Source organism: Octopus sinensis, linkage group LG5 (genome assembly GCF_006345805.1).
Source record: "Octopus sinensis linkage group LG5, ASM634580v1, whole genome shotgun sequence".
Lineage (NCBI taxonomy): Eukaryota > Metazoa > Mollusca > Cephalopoda > Octopoda > Octopodidae > Octopus > Octopus sinensis.
The window spans coordinates 103,116,058-103,132,406 of record NC_043001.1 but is presented as its reverse complement, the minus strand read 5'-3'; the positions used below and the strand labels follow the sequence as shown (position 1 = coordinate 103,132,406).

The 16,349-nt window shown below is 36.1% G+C and overlaps 1 protein-coding gene across 2 annotated transcripts in view; it reads right to left on the bottom strand.

The window, feature by feature from the left end:
* Positions 1–16,349, bottom strand: part of LOC115212067 — a 34,401-nt gene that overhangs the window by 10,048 nt on the left and 8,004 nt on the right. For both annotated transcript variants that reach the window (XM_029780876.2, XM_029780874.2), the window contains exons 5-12: positions 13,782–13,887; positions 12,424–12,554; positions 11,576–11,695; positions 10,375–10,471; positions 7,509–7,669; positions 5,959–6,054; positions 4,050–4,118; positions 2,510–2,639 (exon numbers count right to left, since the gene is read on the bottom strand). In XM_029780876.2, the coding sequence (XP_029636736.1) occupies positions 2,510–2,639; positions 4,050–4,118; positions 5,959–6,054; positions 7,509–7,669; positions 10,375–10,471; positions 11,576–11,695; positions 12,424–12,554; positions 13,782–13,887 (910 nt within the window). The remainder of the gene's footprint in view (positions 1–2,509; positions 2,640–4,049; positions 4,119–5,958; positions 6,055–7,508; positions 7,670–10,374; positions 10,472–11,575; positions 11,696–12,423; positions 12,555–13,781; positions 13,888–16,349) is intronic.

Here is a 16,349-nt window from a genome sequence, read left to right as displayed (position 1 = left end):
GAGCAGAATGAGTCATACAGCTTGCAATTGTTAAAAGGCGGCAAGCTGGCAGAATCGTTAGCACGCCAGGCGAAATGTTTAGCAGTATTTCATCTGCCGCTACATCCTGAGTTCAAATTCCGCCAAGGTCGACTTTGCCTTTCATCCTTTCGGGGTCGATAAATTAAGTACCAGTTACTCACTGGGGTCGATGTAATCAACTTAATCTGTCTGTCTGTCCTTGTTTGTCCCCTCTATGTTTAGCAACTTGTGGGCAGTAAGAAATGTTAGCACGCCAGGCAAAATGCTTCATGGTATTTCATCTGTCTTTATGTTCTTTGCCTTTCATCCTTTTGGAGTCAATAAATTAATACCATTTGCGTACTGGAGTCGATCTAATCTACTGGCCCCCTCCCCCAAAAAATTTTGGGCTTTGTGCTTAGAGTAGGAAAGTTTACAGTTGTTGATAGCAGAGTTACTTTGCAATTGACAAGTGTTTCAATGCAACACAGAGCTAAATACAAACATAACTTGCCCCAAAAACACTAAAAGCATGTGTTGTGATGTGATTAAAATGTTTACTTCGCAAACATGTTGTTCCAGGTTTTATCACACCACATTGTACTTTTTGATATCATGCTTTTGGTCGCATTAAGTTTTGTTAATGAAAAGCCTCGATGGCCCCCGTGCCGGTGACACGTAAAAACACCATCCGTTCGTGGCTGTTTGCCAGCTCTGTCTGGCCCCGTGTCGGTGGCACGTAAAAGCACAATCCATTCGTGTTCGTTGCAAACCTCGGCTGGCCCCCGTGCCGGGGACACGTAAAAGCACCGTCCGTTCGTGGCCGTTTGCCATCTCTGTCTGTCTCGCGGAGTGGTTGGCATTAGGAAGGGCATCCAGCCATAGAAACACTGCCAGATCTGACTGGGCCTGACGAAGCCTTCCAGCTTCACAGACCCCAGTTGACCCGTCCAACCCATGCTAGCATGGAAAGCGGACGCTAAATGATGATGATGATGATGATGATGATAAAGGGTATGGTAGACTGTTCAGGTGGGTTGTACTTACTACGGTTATACAACAGGATTCCTGTCGCTTAATTTAACACCAACATGTGGCCGCCCTTGGATGCTTTTGAAGAGTCCACTCACTTAGCAAGTATTTTGACTAGCTCCCACCAGCTTCAGAAGCCCTGCAAAAGTTCACGTCAGCCGCTCTTCCAGTTTTGACTGAGCAATGAAAGACGTAACGAGATAGACAGATGAATAGCTGGCTGGCTGACTTACTGTCTGTCTGTCTGGATGGATGGATGGATGGATGGATGGATCAGCAAAAATGACTGATAGAATAAGTATCAGGGTTAAGAAGGAACAAGTACTGAGGTTGATTCATTCTTCAAGGTGGTGCCCCAGCATGGTCGCAGTTAAATGACTGAAACAAGTAAAAAGCAACAGACCAGTTTGGGCATCTCAGCAACGTTTGATTAGTTCACTGAAAGCAGCTCTAACAAAGGGCGACTGTGATTCTCAAATCAATTGGACCAGGCATTTGTATATATATATCTCTCTATATATAAACGGCAGTTTGTCTGTGCGTTTTCTGTGTGTCTGTTTTCTCGTACCCTCACCCTGACCACGGCTTTCAACCGATTCTGATGAAACTTGACACACACATAGCCCAATGTCATAATTCAAAACTAACGCAGCAAAAATTTTGAAAAGTTCCCCCAGTTCTGAAAAAAATCGATAAATTCAACATGGGGTCGAGAATCAGAAACACAAACCACAGACCGTCTAGGGGACGCAACTCCACCTTTTTTAACTCTCAAAAAAAATTTACCATCATTTTTTTCCATTTTTTTGCTATTTTTGGGCTATAACTCTCTAAAAATGCTTTATAGTTATTTCCCTTACAAACCTGAGCAACGTCGGGCGATACTGCTAGTATATATATATATATATATACATATAGATTTTTTTTAAGTGTGTTGCATTGTGTTGACAGACTTGCACTTAAAATTCCCACATTTTAAATCAAAACTTATTAGTTACTATGATGACAACACTACCTACCTACCTACCTGTCTATCTATCAATTTTTCACTCTCTCTCTCTTTCTCTCTCTCTCTCTCTCTCTCTCTCTCTCTCTCTCTCTGAACATCTTTTTTTCCTCCCTTTCTAAAAATACGCTGTGACATATACTCTCATTCTTCCTTCTCTGCAGGAGAAAGAAATTAGTTTAACAGTTAAAATAAACATCAATTTGAGCAGTGATACATATTGCTATAGCTAAAAGCAGAAACAGAAAGACAGAAAGACAATCTGGCAGACAAGGAAGCTGATGGATAGATGGATGGATGGATGGATGGATGGATGGATGGATGGATGGATGGATGGACGGACGGACGGACGGACGGACGGACGGACGGACGGACAGACAGGTGGGTGGATTGGCAGATGAACAGACAGACAGAAAAACAGACGAATGGACAGATAGACAGAGAAATAGAAAAGATCTACTGAATCCTTACCGTGGAACTGGATTGTAAAATGTACTTTATCAGAATAACTAGCACATGGAGTGATGTCAAAAGTAGACCAAGAAGGAGGTGCTGTATCAAACTGATAAATATTATAAACATATGCTTCTGGATTACCATGCTGCAAGAAAAATAACAATTTGGTTCTAACTTAATTGATAAACGGAGAGGATATTGTTGGTGGTGGACGTGCTTATTATAAGGATGAGTTGAAGCACCATGCAAAAAAGAGAAAGATTGTGATATAGCGAACTAGAAGAGACACTGAACTGTGGAGGATAGTTGGAAAAGTGGAAACTCAAAGCAATGTGACCTGAAGTCATTTTTTATACCTGGTGTATGTTTTCAAGTCCCACATGTTGATATTAATGTAACAATCTGTCTTCACATGAAATGTAAAAGGAAAAAGCTCATACAATAATATTTGATCATATGGCTCTCCTCCACCTTCATCAACATAAATATGCTGTCACGCTACACAATATCTAATTCTATTTTCAGATATATATATATGTAGATAGATAGATAGATAGATAAAGATAGATATAGCCAGTCAGTATATATATATATATATATATATATATATATTGATTCAAAATGTGACCGCGTGTGTACCGTTGGCGATTTTTTTTCTTCCATCTTCCCTTCTTTGGATCTTTCCCTTTCCTATGTTTCTGACAAAGAGTTCCACTCGAAACGTTAAATCCTCCTTTTTTCCTTCTTTCCTGAGCATCCAATAATACTATACTTGTTCCACGTCCTCGAGTTGTTGTGTTTTCTCTTTGTGTTTTCATGTTTGGATTAACTTTATATATATATATATATATATATATGTATGTATGTATATATACACATACAAATATAAATATACTAAGGGTAAAAATAATTTAAAATAATAATTTATACCAGTGGCCAGCATGTGTAAAAATTGTCCGTAGACTATAAATTATTTTTATATATAAGTATGTACCTATGGTTATACACACTTATATATACATACATATACACATGCACATATATATGTATGTGTGTGTGTGTGAGAGAGAGAGAGAAAAAAGAAAGAATAAGCTCAAGTAGAACAATTCAAACTTTTGGTGGGGTCCAAAACAATATATTTCTAATAAATATTCATTATATCAAAATGATAGCCTGCTGTAGCAGGCATTTAAAATATGAAGATAACAAGTAAAAAGTTCATTATAGGCATGTATAAGATAAAATCTTATATATAAAACACTACTAACAATTAGAAAAACGGGGAAGAGAAGATGTTTAAAGTTCAAATTGGAATTTAATCTCCACCTACGACCGTTTTGAATGATAATACCAACGAGTAAGAAACACAATAATTATAATCTTTGTAACATGTTGGTCTTATCATTCGAAATGGTCGTAGGTGGAAATTAGATTCTTATTCGAACTTTAAACATAGGAGGCTCAGAAATGTAGTTTCCAGTAAAATAACACAAATGATAAATAAATTCATAACTTATTGAAGTTTGTTAATACATCAAATACAAAATGTACGCACCATCCAAACATCCATACGGAAGATGACAAATCTTTCAGCAGTTTCACCGATATTGTCTGTCCAATTTTTCTGAAAAAAACAAAAAAACAAAACAAAACAGAGAACATTGAAGACTTCACAATATAATAAGATTCCATAAATGCAATTAGAGATAATCACTTCTACGCAAGGCTCAAGGCCTTGAAAATTTGGGGAGAAGGGGGCTAGTTGATTACATCGACCCCAGTGCATAACGCTTCTAAAGCAAATTTTGTTTCTTGACTTTCAACATAAGTTGAATTTGATATACCTAAATGGCACGCAATCTCACCTGATGACCCCATACACTTCTTACTAGCTTCTGCTATACACAGTTCTCAACTGGTAGCACTTGCATGTGCAAGTTGTGTGCAACATATATATATATATATATATATATATATATATACATACATACACACACACATATATATATATATATATATATATATATATTGTTGTATTTCAGCATGGTAATTTTTTTATTTACAAAATAAACACACGCACTATATTATATTTTTCCCTCACTCGTTTATTGCTGTTTTTATTTTATTATTTCACTCCAATAGAGTAAGTGGAGCTAGAACACACATGAAAACAAAAAAGTGTCACTGAAGAGGTCACAGATGTGTGACCAAAACTTTCCGGACAAAGAGCATGAGTTAAGATAATAAATTAACAACAGTAATAAACGAGTGAAGAAAAGATATATAGTATGTGTGAATACAATAATATCTGTTTCTCTACATGATTTCACATCAGGAATCTTGCAAAATGAATTAATAAACATAATATATATAGGGAGATGTACTTGCATAGCAAGTGACTTGATCCGATCTAGTGTGCAGGAACGAAAACAATTGCAGCATGGGAGATTTTTATAAACTATTTAAAAACGCACAAAAACCATTATATTCACTTCAACATTTAAATTTAATTTGTCAAAATATTTTCGTCACTTTGAAACCATGACCTGTCACTCACAGAATTTTGTCTGTGAACAGTTTGCGATTTCAAAGCAATGAAAATATTATAAAAAATTAAATTTTAATGTTGAAGTGAATTTAATGGTTTTTGTGTGTTTTTAAATGGTTTATAAACATCTTCCATGCTGCAATTGTTTTATATATATATACATATATATATATATATATATATATACGACTGGCTTCTTTCAATTTCCGTCTACCAAATCAATTCCCAAGACTTTGGTCGGCCAGGGGCTATAGTACAAGACACTTGCACCTGGGCACTGTATATAATAATTTCATTATTATTATTATATAAGGCGAAAAGAAACGGAAAAGCTCATTTAGGGACTGCAGAGGGACTGAACCCGGAACCATGTGGTTGGGAAGCAAGCTTCTTACCACACAGCCATACCTTATTTCTACTTGGCCACATAATTTTTATCTAGTTGATTAAACAATTGATTGATTTGTTGTTCTGAGTTATTGATATTGACCTGGCTTTGATACTTACCTTATGTTTTCCTTTACATCAGAAGATAAGCAAGTTATTTGTTTACGAAAAAAACAAAAGACGAAGACAGGTGGTGTACAAAACAAACAGATGTATTAGTATAACGCTCAGGAATAGAAAAAAAGTCTTTTACGTTTCGAGCCTACGCTCTTCTACAGAAAGGGACACAGAAAAAAAAAACAAGGAGAGAAAAAAATGTGTGTAGTGGCTAATCGAATATACTTGAAAATAAACTACATTTTTCCATAACATTGCATATTTGAAGAATGGCTCAGAACAATGCATGTGAATGCATAAATTTACTGAACTTAGGACATATTGGGGGGGGGGGACATAATTTATTTTCCAAACTCATTTAATGACTATTTGAAAATGAATTTGAATCCTGTTATTGAATTTCAAAAATTACCTGCGTAAAATACCATTCTATAGTGGTGTTTTCTCTGGAATCCTCGTCAAAATGATATCCAGCCCACACATTACACAAGACACCACGGAGTTGACGCTAAAAATACAAGGATATTACATCTAAGTTTAAAATCTCAGACAAATTGCTAAAAGTAAGGGATGAAATATTTAATCGAAAGGAGTGACCAGAAAAATAAAGATGAAAGAGACAAATGTTAATGGAACAATGTTACAAAGTCTCACTGCCTTTGTCCCATTCTAAAACAACTGGATGAAGCTTTTAATTCCAAATAAATGAAAGGAATATTTAGAAATGAAATAAAAATTATTTAACGTATAGTAGCGGAGATTCAAAAGCAAATCCCTGGAAAACCGGTCAGGCATCACGACTGTCTCACGTGAATGGTCTATTGAGCAACCAATCAGGGTTAAGCCATCACATGTTTTTGTCTTCTAGAACCTTCCTGAATTCTATAAAAGGCTTCTTTTGGCAGTAATTAATTGCAGAATGTTGAAGCAACCCAGTGAGATGTGTTCCCATCCTTGCCACACCAGATGGCCCATTCAAACAGCTCAGACAGATTACCAAGAACCTCCATTGCCATGAATATAGAACATTTGTTTCCAATTATGTTGGGCAAGCCAAATGTTGCTGCATCAGTATCTCTCTCCCAGTATGGAATTATTGCTGTTGTTATCTGTAAAAGACTAACACAGTTTGTCTTTATGTGTGACAAATAAACCATCTGTTGAATGTCCATGGGTGTTGTTCAGTTACTTCTAAATGCAACCCAAGAAACATATTCCCATTCACCAATTTAACCAGTCACCACCAGCCGTCACACCATAACATTGTCAATATTTTCTGGCAGATTTAAATGTGAATATCTTATGAATCACACAATTCACTTTTGATTTTTTTTTTTTTTCATTGACCTTCATTTGAACCACTGTTCTCATTGTGTGCATACACCAATGATATGCATCTGGACACATCTTCAGTGATGTGCCTGGTGTCTTGGGGAAATTTCAAACCTGGGTTCTCATTCCTAAGGTATTTTTTGATGTTGTTGTTATTATTAATATCATTATTATTATTATTATTATTATTATTATTATTATTATTATTATTATTATTCAGGTCACTGCCTGGAATTGAACTTGCCATATGCCCATGGGCATATAGCGTAGTGGTTAAGAGTGTGGGCTACTAACCCCAAGATTCCAAGTTCGATTCCAGGCAGCGACCTGAATAATGATAATGATAATAATAATAATAATAATAATAATAATAATAATAATAATAATAATAATAATAATAATAATAATAATAATAATATCGAAAAATACCTTAGGAATGAGAACCCAGGTATGAAACTTCCCCAGGACACCTAATGAAGGCTGGAGGGTATATCAGCCAAAACATCGTGTTAATAATAAACAAGATGAGGACAAATATCCGTCGAATGTAAATAATGTAAATAATGTACATAATTCCTCATCTCTTAAATATAGAACTGAACCATGAATTTGATGTTTCATAATACATACCATTCCAATATATTCGAAGGTGGATTTCTTCAGATAGAAGAAACTTAAGGCATCAGTCATTTTCAATTTTGAAGAAGATCCTTCCACAAACAGATCGCCATTCTGAAGTATCTCAACATTCTGGCATTGCCCTGTTGCTTTAATAATTGTGTATTTGTGACCTGTAATGAAATCAACATAACGGCATTCATACAATAAATATTCTTCAATGGTCATAGAACTTGTCATAATATGTTAAATTATGTTAAATTATATATAAAAACCAACGATTTTAAAATTCACTCATTTTCTGGTTCCACCTGTAAGTTGTGGAATTCTTTTATTTGTTTCAGTCATTAAGTTGTGACCATACTGTAGCACCGCCTTGAACAATTTTGATCGAAGGAATAAATCTCAGTACTTACTTTCTGAAGCTTGATATTTACTCTATTGCTCTTTTTCGGCAAATTGCTAGTGTTACAGGGATGTAAACAAACCAACACCCATTGTAGGGAGAGACAAACACACACACACACATTCACTCATATATATGTATATATTTGAAAAAGAAAGAAGAATAACTTCACTGCGAGTTCTAATCCGTTTAATTTATTATTTTAAAAATTTTACACTTTAGTTCATAGATGAAGTACATGAAGTAAAGTGTGAAATTAAAAAATAGTGAATCAAACTGATTAGAACTACCAATGAAGTTATTCGTTTTTCGTTTTTCAAATAAAGCTAACAGTACCAAAGATCTCGAACATTTTCCAGTATATATATATATATATATATATAATTAATATAGGATAAAATTTTTTTCAAGAAAATTTATACATAATTTACAAGATAAGGGCAGAAGAAAAATTCTAATGCCAGATACGCCGAAACAAAAAATTGTCGATAACCATTAAATTTATGCATCTCAAAACAAGGGTATGAGTAAGTATTTCATTTATATCTCGCGTATTTGCCACTGAAGAGGGGAAAATTTCTTGTGAATTAACCCCAAAATTGGACCAATATGGTAATAACGAATTTTTTAGAGATTTCTATTAGTTTGTTTCGAGACGCATAAATTTAATGGCTATCGACAATTTTTTGTTTCGGCGTATCTGGCATTAGAATTTTTCTTCTGCCCTTATATATATATATATATATATATATATATATATATATAAATTGAGAGTGAATTCTTGATAAGTGTAAGCACCTGTATATGCCAGATACTGGCAGAGGTGAGAGAGTATGTATCAAATATAAATTAAAAACAGACACAAGGGATATCGCGGTACACATGTTTCAAGCTTTATAAACAATCCGTTATTATATCAGTGTATTATTGATATAAAAGATGGTTTAAAGCTCTCTTCAGCTGCAAACATTGTTAGTCCAAAGAATTACATCACAATATAAAAAATATGAAAAGTACATGTAGTATTACCCATTATAACAGGTTTATCATATCTCCTTGAAAAAGTGTATTTGTAAAATTTCCTAACTGTATAAATGTATAAGGATTCATTGGATTTGAAAAATCTGCCCATACTCTATCACCAATCAGCATGGATGCTGATCTCATGTAGAGATTTTAGAACTAGCTACTTGGCTGAATGTAAGATCAGCGGGAGTGTGTCGTTTAGTTATTTATATATTGCAAACTAGGATTAACGACTGCCATGTCTAGCAGATAGGTATAACCAGTACCGATGAAGGGTTATAACCAGAAACCAGTTAGTCTATTGATTCCTGTCGGTTCTAGATGGGAGTTGTTTGCTCCTTCGTTTGCAATATAACGGACACAGATCATGTATCGTTAACCAGCTGTTTAGAGGAGTAGTAACAGTGTTCAGTATGGAACAATCGCTTTGAGGTGGTAACGACCATTACTTTTTTGAGCTAAACGTATTTTCCTTATAATGGTGCAGATAAGACCATACATACATCTGAAATGTTATTACCAGTTCAAATATGCCAGTGACACATTCAAACTTCATAAACAAGTCATTCCCTGTGTTTTGTCATGGAGAAAATTTCCCACTGTAGACAAATGGTGTAAATGTACGCAAAACAAAATCACTGAGCCACCTATCCAGATTATGAGATGTAAGCATTTCAGAGTGGTTATCTCCTTTTCAGACCCAGAAACCCAATGTTGGCACTGTGAGCTGACAAGAGACACAATTTCTCTTTTGTTATTCCAGTCAACATACGGAAGCTGGTCATGCGAATTGATGGCTCGGCGTGATTAAATTATGGGCTGGAAGCACTAAGCGATGATACGCATAAATGACATGTCGATCTGCACTACCAGCTGACCTATGTTAACTGGAATGACTTAAGAGAGATTGTCTCCCTTATCAGCTCACAAAGTCACCATCCGGTCTCTGTGACTGAAGAGGATATATATTTCTTTATTGCCCACAGGGGGCTAAACATAGGGGGGACAAACAAGGATAGACAAAGGGATTAAGTCGATTACATCGACCCCAGTATGAAACTGGTACTTTATTTATTGACCTCGAAAGGATGAAAGTCAAAGTCGACCTCGGCAGAATTTGAACTCAGAACGTAACGACAGACAAAATACTGCTAAGTATTTCGCCCGGTGCACTAACGTGTCTGCCAGCTCAGGATATAACAACTCCGAAATGCTTGCATTTTACAGTCTGGATAGGTGGCGCTGTGAGCTGATTTAGGTGTATTTGCACCATTTGTCTACAGTACGAAATTTTCTCCATGACAAAACACAGGGAACGGTGGCTGAAGTATCTGAACTGATAATAACATTGCATTTAGACACATCACTGCTTAGCACACCCTGCGTAACATATATACATCATATCTGAGAAACTTTAAAACTTGTCATAAATATTTACTATCTTACCCGTGTAGTAGTCATATATGATTATATTGGCACCATGGGAGACATTTTGGTTTTCTATTTCATACAAAACATATTTCTTGTTCAGGTCAAATGTTAACTGTAGAAGAGTAGAAACAAAAATAAACGATTGTTATATATTATCTGCAAAAAGTAATTATAAATCGTTTTTGAAATGCTGAACTAATAATACAGAACTTACACAATTACAATGGTTCCCCATCAATAAAACATCCATTTTATTTCATTTGAGATCAATCTACATTGAGTCTATCTTTAAAATTATCTTCCTACAAAAAGTAAAATGGTATTTACTCTGAATAATTGTATGAAGTTATATCGTTGATGCAGGAGTTAATGTCTGATGTTTAATTTTCTTCCATCATTTACTTGTTTCAGCTACTGGACTGTGGCCACACTGCAGCAGAGCCCTGAAGAATTTTAGCCAAATGAATCGAGCCAGGCAGTTATTTTTTTAAGCCTGGTACTTACTCTGTCGGTCTCTTTTATCAAACCACTTAGATATGGCAATGTAAACACAGCAACATCAAAAAATAATAACCATCAACATCAAAAACTCAAATGGAAATTGTAGTTATGATACCTGTGCCGGTGGCACATAAAATGCACCATCCGTACGTGGCTGATGCCAGCGCCGCCTTGACTGGCTTCCGTGCCGGTGACACGTAAAAAGCACCAACCGATCGTGGCCATTGCCAGCCTACCCTGGCACCTGTGCCAGTGGCACATAAAAAGCACAAACTACACTCATGGAGTGGTTGACGTTAGGAAGGGCATCCAGCTGTAGAAACACTGCCAGATCAGACTGGAGCCTGGTGCAGCCTCCTGGCTTCCCAGACCCCAGTCGAACTGTCCAACCCATGCTAGCATGGAAAACGGACGTTAAACGATGATGATGAATATTATTATCATTATTATTATTATTATTGAAATTATTATTATTCAGGTCACTGCCTGGAATTGAACTTGGGAACTTGGGGTTAGTAGCCCACGCTCTTAACCACTACGCCATATGCCTATGGCTGATATACCTGCCCCAGCCTTCATCAAGTATCTTGGGGAAATATCCATCAAATGTAAATAATGTAATTAATTCCTCATCTCCTAAATATAGAACTGTTTTCTCAAGAAAGGCGTAAGATTAACAACTTCCTACATTTTTATCTAAAGAGTTCAGTCTCACCTTTTCGGTAGTTATCTCCTTTAGGAATACTTTCTCATAGTGCATGGCGAAGACATCTGGTATTTTAGGCAAGGATACGTTACGAAATTTCATATTTTCACAGAATGTTCCAAAAGGTAACTAAAATCAAAAATCAGAAATTATCATATCAAGTTTTCTTTTAAAATTACTTCTCTAGATAACAAGGGTTCCACGGTATTAATACCACCAGCCTGGACATCAATACATGGATCTATCACAGCTAACTTTACAACAAGTTAAGCACAGCAAGATCTAGAAGAGAAGTTACCAAAAACAGGAATTGAAACTGAGCTGCAGAATCTGCCTGCTTCGCTTCTAAGGCACTTTTTCAAAAGAAGAATGCAGAAATTACTAAGTCAGTCATAAATATTGAAGAAACAGGTTATTTATATAAAATGAAATCGAAATCGATCAAAAATCAATGGAAATTGTAGTTGTGATACCAGTGCCGGTGGCACGTAAAAAGCACCAACTGATCGTGGCTGTTGCCAGCCTTGCCTGGCAGCTGTGCCGGTGGCACGTAAAAAGCACCCACTACACTCACGGAGTGGTTGGCATTAGGAAAGGCATCCAGCTGTAGAAACACTGCCAGACCAGACTGGAGTCTAGTGCAGCTTCCTGGCTTCCCAGACCCCAGTCGAACCATCCAACCCATGCTAGCATGGAAAACGGACATTAAACGATGATGATGATGATGATGATGATGATGATGACACTATGTGTCCCATAAAATGTCACCTTTTTTAACATAAAACCTTTTAAAATATTAATTCCTTCATGGAAAATTCCAGATTTACTTCAGAAATTATATATTTTGTTTATCTCACCTGTATATTTTTATAGGTAGGGCTTGTGTGGAAATCAACATAATCATTTACAATGATTCCATCTACTTCTTCGAATTTTACCATCACAAAAGCGGAAAACTCTGGTTTTAATTCAGGAAAATTCCATGAATCTTCAAAATATGAAAATAGATATTACTTACAGTCATAAAGCCCGATTGAGCAATGCTTCTTTTACAACCAAACGGAGATAAATATACGTAACAAATGTATTTTTGTATTTTTCACTTGTCTTAATCACCAGACTGCGGTCATGCTGGGGCAATGCCTTGAAGGGATGCTTTGGGAACCAAACAAAAATTGCTACAGCTCAGCAGGGATGTGTTACCCCATCCTCGATATTCACCAGATATTGCTCCTTCGGATTTCCAATTATTCAGGTCTCTGCAGATTAGTCTTAATGGTAAAAATTTCAATTCCTTAGATGACGTAAAAAGATACCTTGATGAATCCTTTGCCATGAAACCACCTCATTTCTGGGAAGAGGCTATTTTCAAATTAAAGGAAAGATGGAGACGCAGTGCAACAAAATGATTCAGATTTGGTTGATTAAAAATGTAACGGCAAGTATTTCTTGACCTTTTTCTTTCCTTTAAAAATTGGCATGAACTTTCCGGACAACCCAATATTTATCCCAGGCAGATATTCCTGTGTGGCTTTGTTCAAGGTTTTACCCATCTGGGGTGGGTGAAGCGAACTGAGTATTCAAGTATTAGACAGATCCTTGTAAAGTATGTTCATGGTGAGTGACCATAAAACTTCAGGGTAGAAGACAGCAGAGTTAGCATGGAAATACAATATGACTGTGACCTTTTTTAGATATTAAGGGAACAGAATATTTTATTACACTTAGAAGGAGAAAGAGCCTTAATTAGATCAGGAGAAAGAACCTTAATTAAGATGCATTCACACCATAGACCACACATAATGGAAATATTATAATCTATATATATATAAAACTGAGCATGTGTGCCTGTCTGCCTGTCTGTATGTATACATCACTAAAACTTGAGAACTATCCAACCAATTTCATTCAAATTTTACACATGCCTTACTTAGGGTCCATGCAGTGCCATGGGCCAAAACAATTTTCAACTTCTTGCCTAATGCGAGCCCAGAGCAATCTCTTATCTTTTACACTATTTCAGTATTACATGCCAAAAGTGAAACAATAACATCTCTATTGTGATATGAGATAATACTTTCAGTTTAATACTTTCACTATTAATACTGAAACTATTATCTCACATATATACAAGCATACACACATACATACACACACACACACACACACACACACACACACACACACACACACACACACACAACTGACTACTTACCGGCAATGTATGCATGTAACTTAATTTCTTCATGGCTTGAGTAATTGAGACACAGTTCGAAATGGGTAGACTCTATCTGACGTACTTTAACCATATCTGTTGCCACCTGAAAAATTTGTGGAATCATTTCAGTCAGAAAAAAACTTCTCAACATCATTTCAATGAAATTTTATTTGATGATGCTGATGGTGGTGGTGGTGGTGTTGGTGGTGGTGGTGATGGTTGTGGTGGTGGTGGTGGTGGTGGTGGTGGTGAGGAGGAGGAGGAGGAGGATATTGGTGATGATGGGAATGGTGATGAGAATAGGATAGAAAGTGCTGACATGATACAGATAAAATCGGTCAATAGTTCCAAAGTCAACAATGGAAGCAGTGACATGGCAATTAAAACAAAGCAAAATCTCATTCTGATTTTTATATTTTGTTTTTTAATTGTAATTTTGCAAAAGTGAGAAGAGAACAATACACCAAATACAGTTCTATATTTAAGAGATGAGGAATTATGTACATTGTTTGCACTTGACGGATATTTGTCCTCATCTTGTTTGTTGATAACACAATGTTTCGGCTGATATACCCTCCAGCCTTCATCAGGTGTCTTGGGGAAATTTTGAACCTGGGTTCTCATTTCTAAGGGATATTTTCGATGTTGTTGTTATTATTATCATAATTATTATTATTATTATTACATTGAAAAATACCTTAGGAATGAGAACCCAGGTTTGGAATTTCCCCAAGACACCTGATGAAGGCTGGAGGATATATCAGCCGAAACGTCGTTTTAAAAACAAACAAGATGAGGACAAATATCTGTCAAGTGTAAATAATGTAAATAATGTAAATAAGAATACACCAAATGTAAGCCTTTCTACTATAAGCACAAGGCCTGAAATTTGGGGGAGGGGGTAGTCAATTTCGTCGATCCCCAGAATACAACTGGTACTTATTTTATTGACCCCTGAAAGGATGAAAGATAAAGTCGACCTCAGTGAAATTTGAACTCAGAACGTAATGGTGGGTGAAATACTGCTAAGCATTTAGTCCAGCATGCTAACAATTCTGCCAGCTTGCCGTCTGAAATACAGCAACTATAATAATAACAACATTCATTTTTTATCGTGACTGTATTTGTCAGTTTACATGGTAACAGTTACATCTTTGCTTAGGCTTCCTGAGGACTAGTTCCATCATCATCATCCTCATTGATTGACTCTGGTCCCTCAAGTGGGTCAACCATTAGCAGACTCTCCTCCTCCCATTCATTCTCCACATTCAACAATCTGTCATAATGGCATCTTCAAGCCTCTTTCTTTACAGAATCATTAAACACAAGGGCACCATCATCCATGCAGACACATTTCTATCACACACTGTCTTGCAATCCGAAATACTTCCGTTCTTTGGTCCTCATGTTCCAGAACATTGGCAAACTTCTTTTCTGCTACTCCCTTGACTATGTATAGACCTGTCTCCTAGCTTCCCTTTTGGCTATCCGATACAGTTCCCTGCTACCCCCGCCCTTCCACGCTTGTTTCTTTGCTCTAATGGCCCTGTCTACAGTTTTGTTCCACCACCATGTTACCATAGGTCTGGAAGGAACTTTCATAAGTATAAGCTTACAATTTCTTTTTAGATGAATTATACTTTCCCTAGAATATGACTGGTATTTAAAGATTAAGGTAAGGGTGGTATTATGTGAATATGGAATATATTGTTTTTTTTTCCCTTTTCAGTTCATCATTTTTTTATTTCGTTTTTGGATTTGGTTTGCAAGATTCTTTATATGAGTTCATGTGTTGAAGCATATTCTGTTGTGTCTGGGGAGAGTCATTCTCTTTCGGTACCTTATTATTTAACATACTCACAAGCAAGTGGAAATTTTACCAGTGAGTGTGTTAAATTATAAGGCACCAAAAGAGAATGAGTCTCCCCAGACACAACTTTTTTTATTGTTAGAAATTAACATGAAACACAGCGGTTCAAAGAAAAAAAAACACATTGGAGTGAGTTTGTGGAGTTGTGTTGTGTTCATAGTAGAAGAATGTGTGTTGAGAGAGGCTGAAGACTTTACTTGCAAAATGGTGTTAGTGTAGGCGCTTGTTTCTGCAACACAACAATTTAGCAACCATAGCTGTGCAGACAGCCAAATGCAAACATAAGCCAGTCGTTATGCTTCACTCTTCAGGTCACTAAACTTATGGCATTCATTTTATCTATTTGTCATATTTGTCAAGTTCTGTCTTTTCTCTTCAGATCTGGTGCCATCTGTTGTCCTCTAAAACAATTCTGGCTGATGACATTAACAATGGAAAACTTGGACTGTGTTTCTATATAATCTAAGGGTCATATTTTTGCTGGAGACATTTTACTCTATCTGAAAGATTCTGTTTTTATTTATGAAAATTTCCGCAAACAGAATTCAAACTGTGCAAGTTCAATCTGAAGGAAGGACCTGATCCAAAAACTTACTTTATAAGTCCCCTGGAAACATAAAAGGCACAAAAATGATGTAACTAATGAATCAAAATTGAAATCAAAAACATAACCCTAGAAAAAGTTCAATCTATGT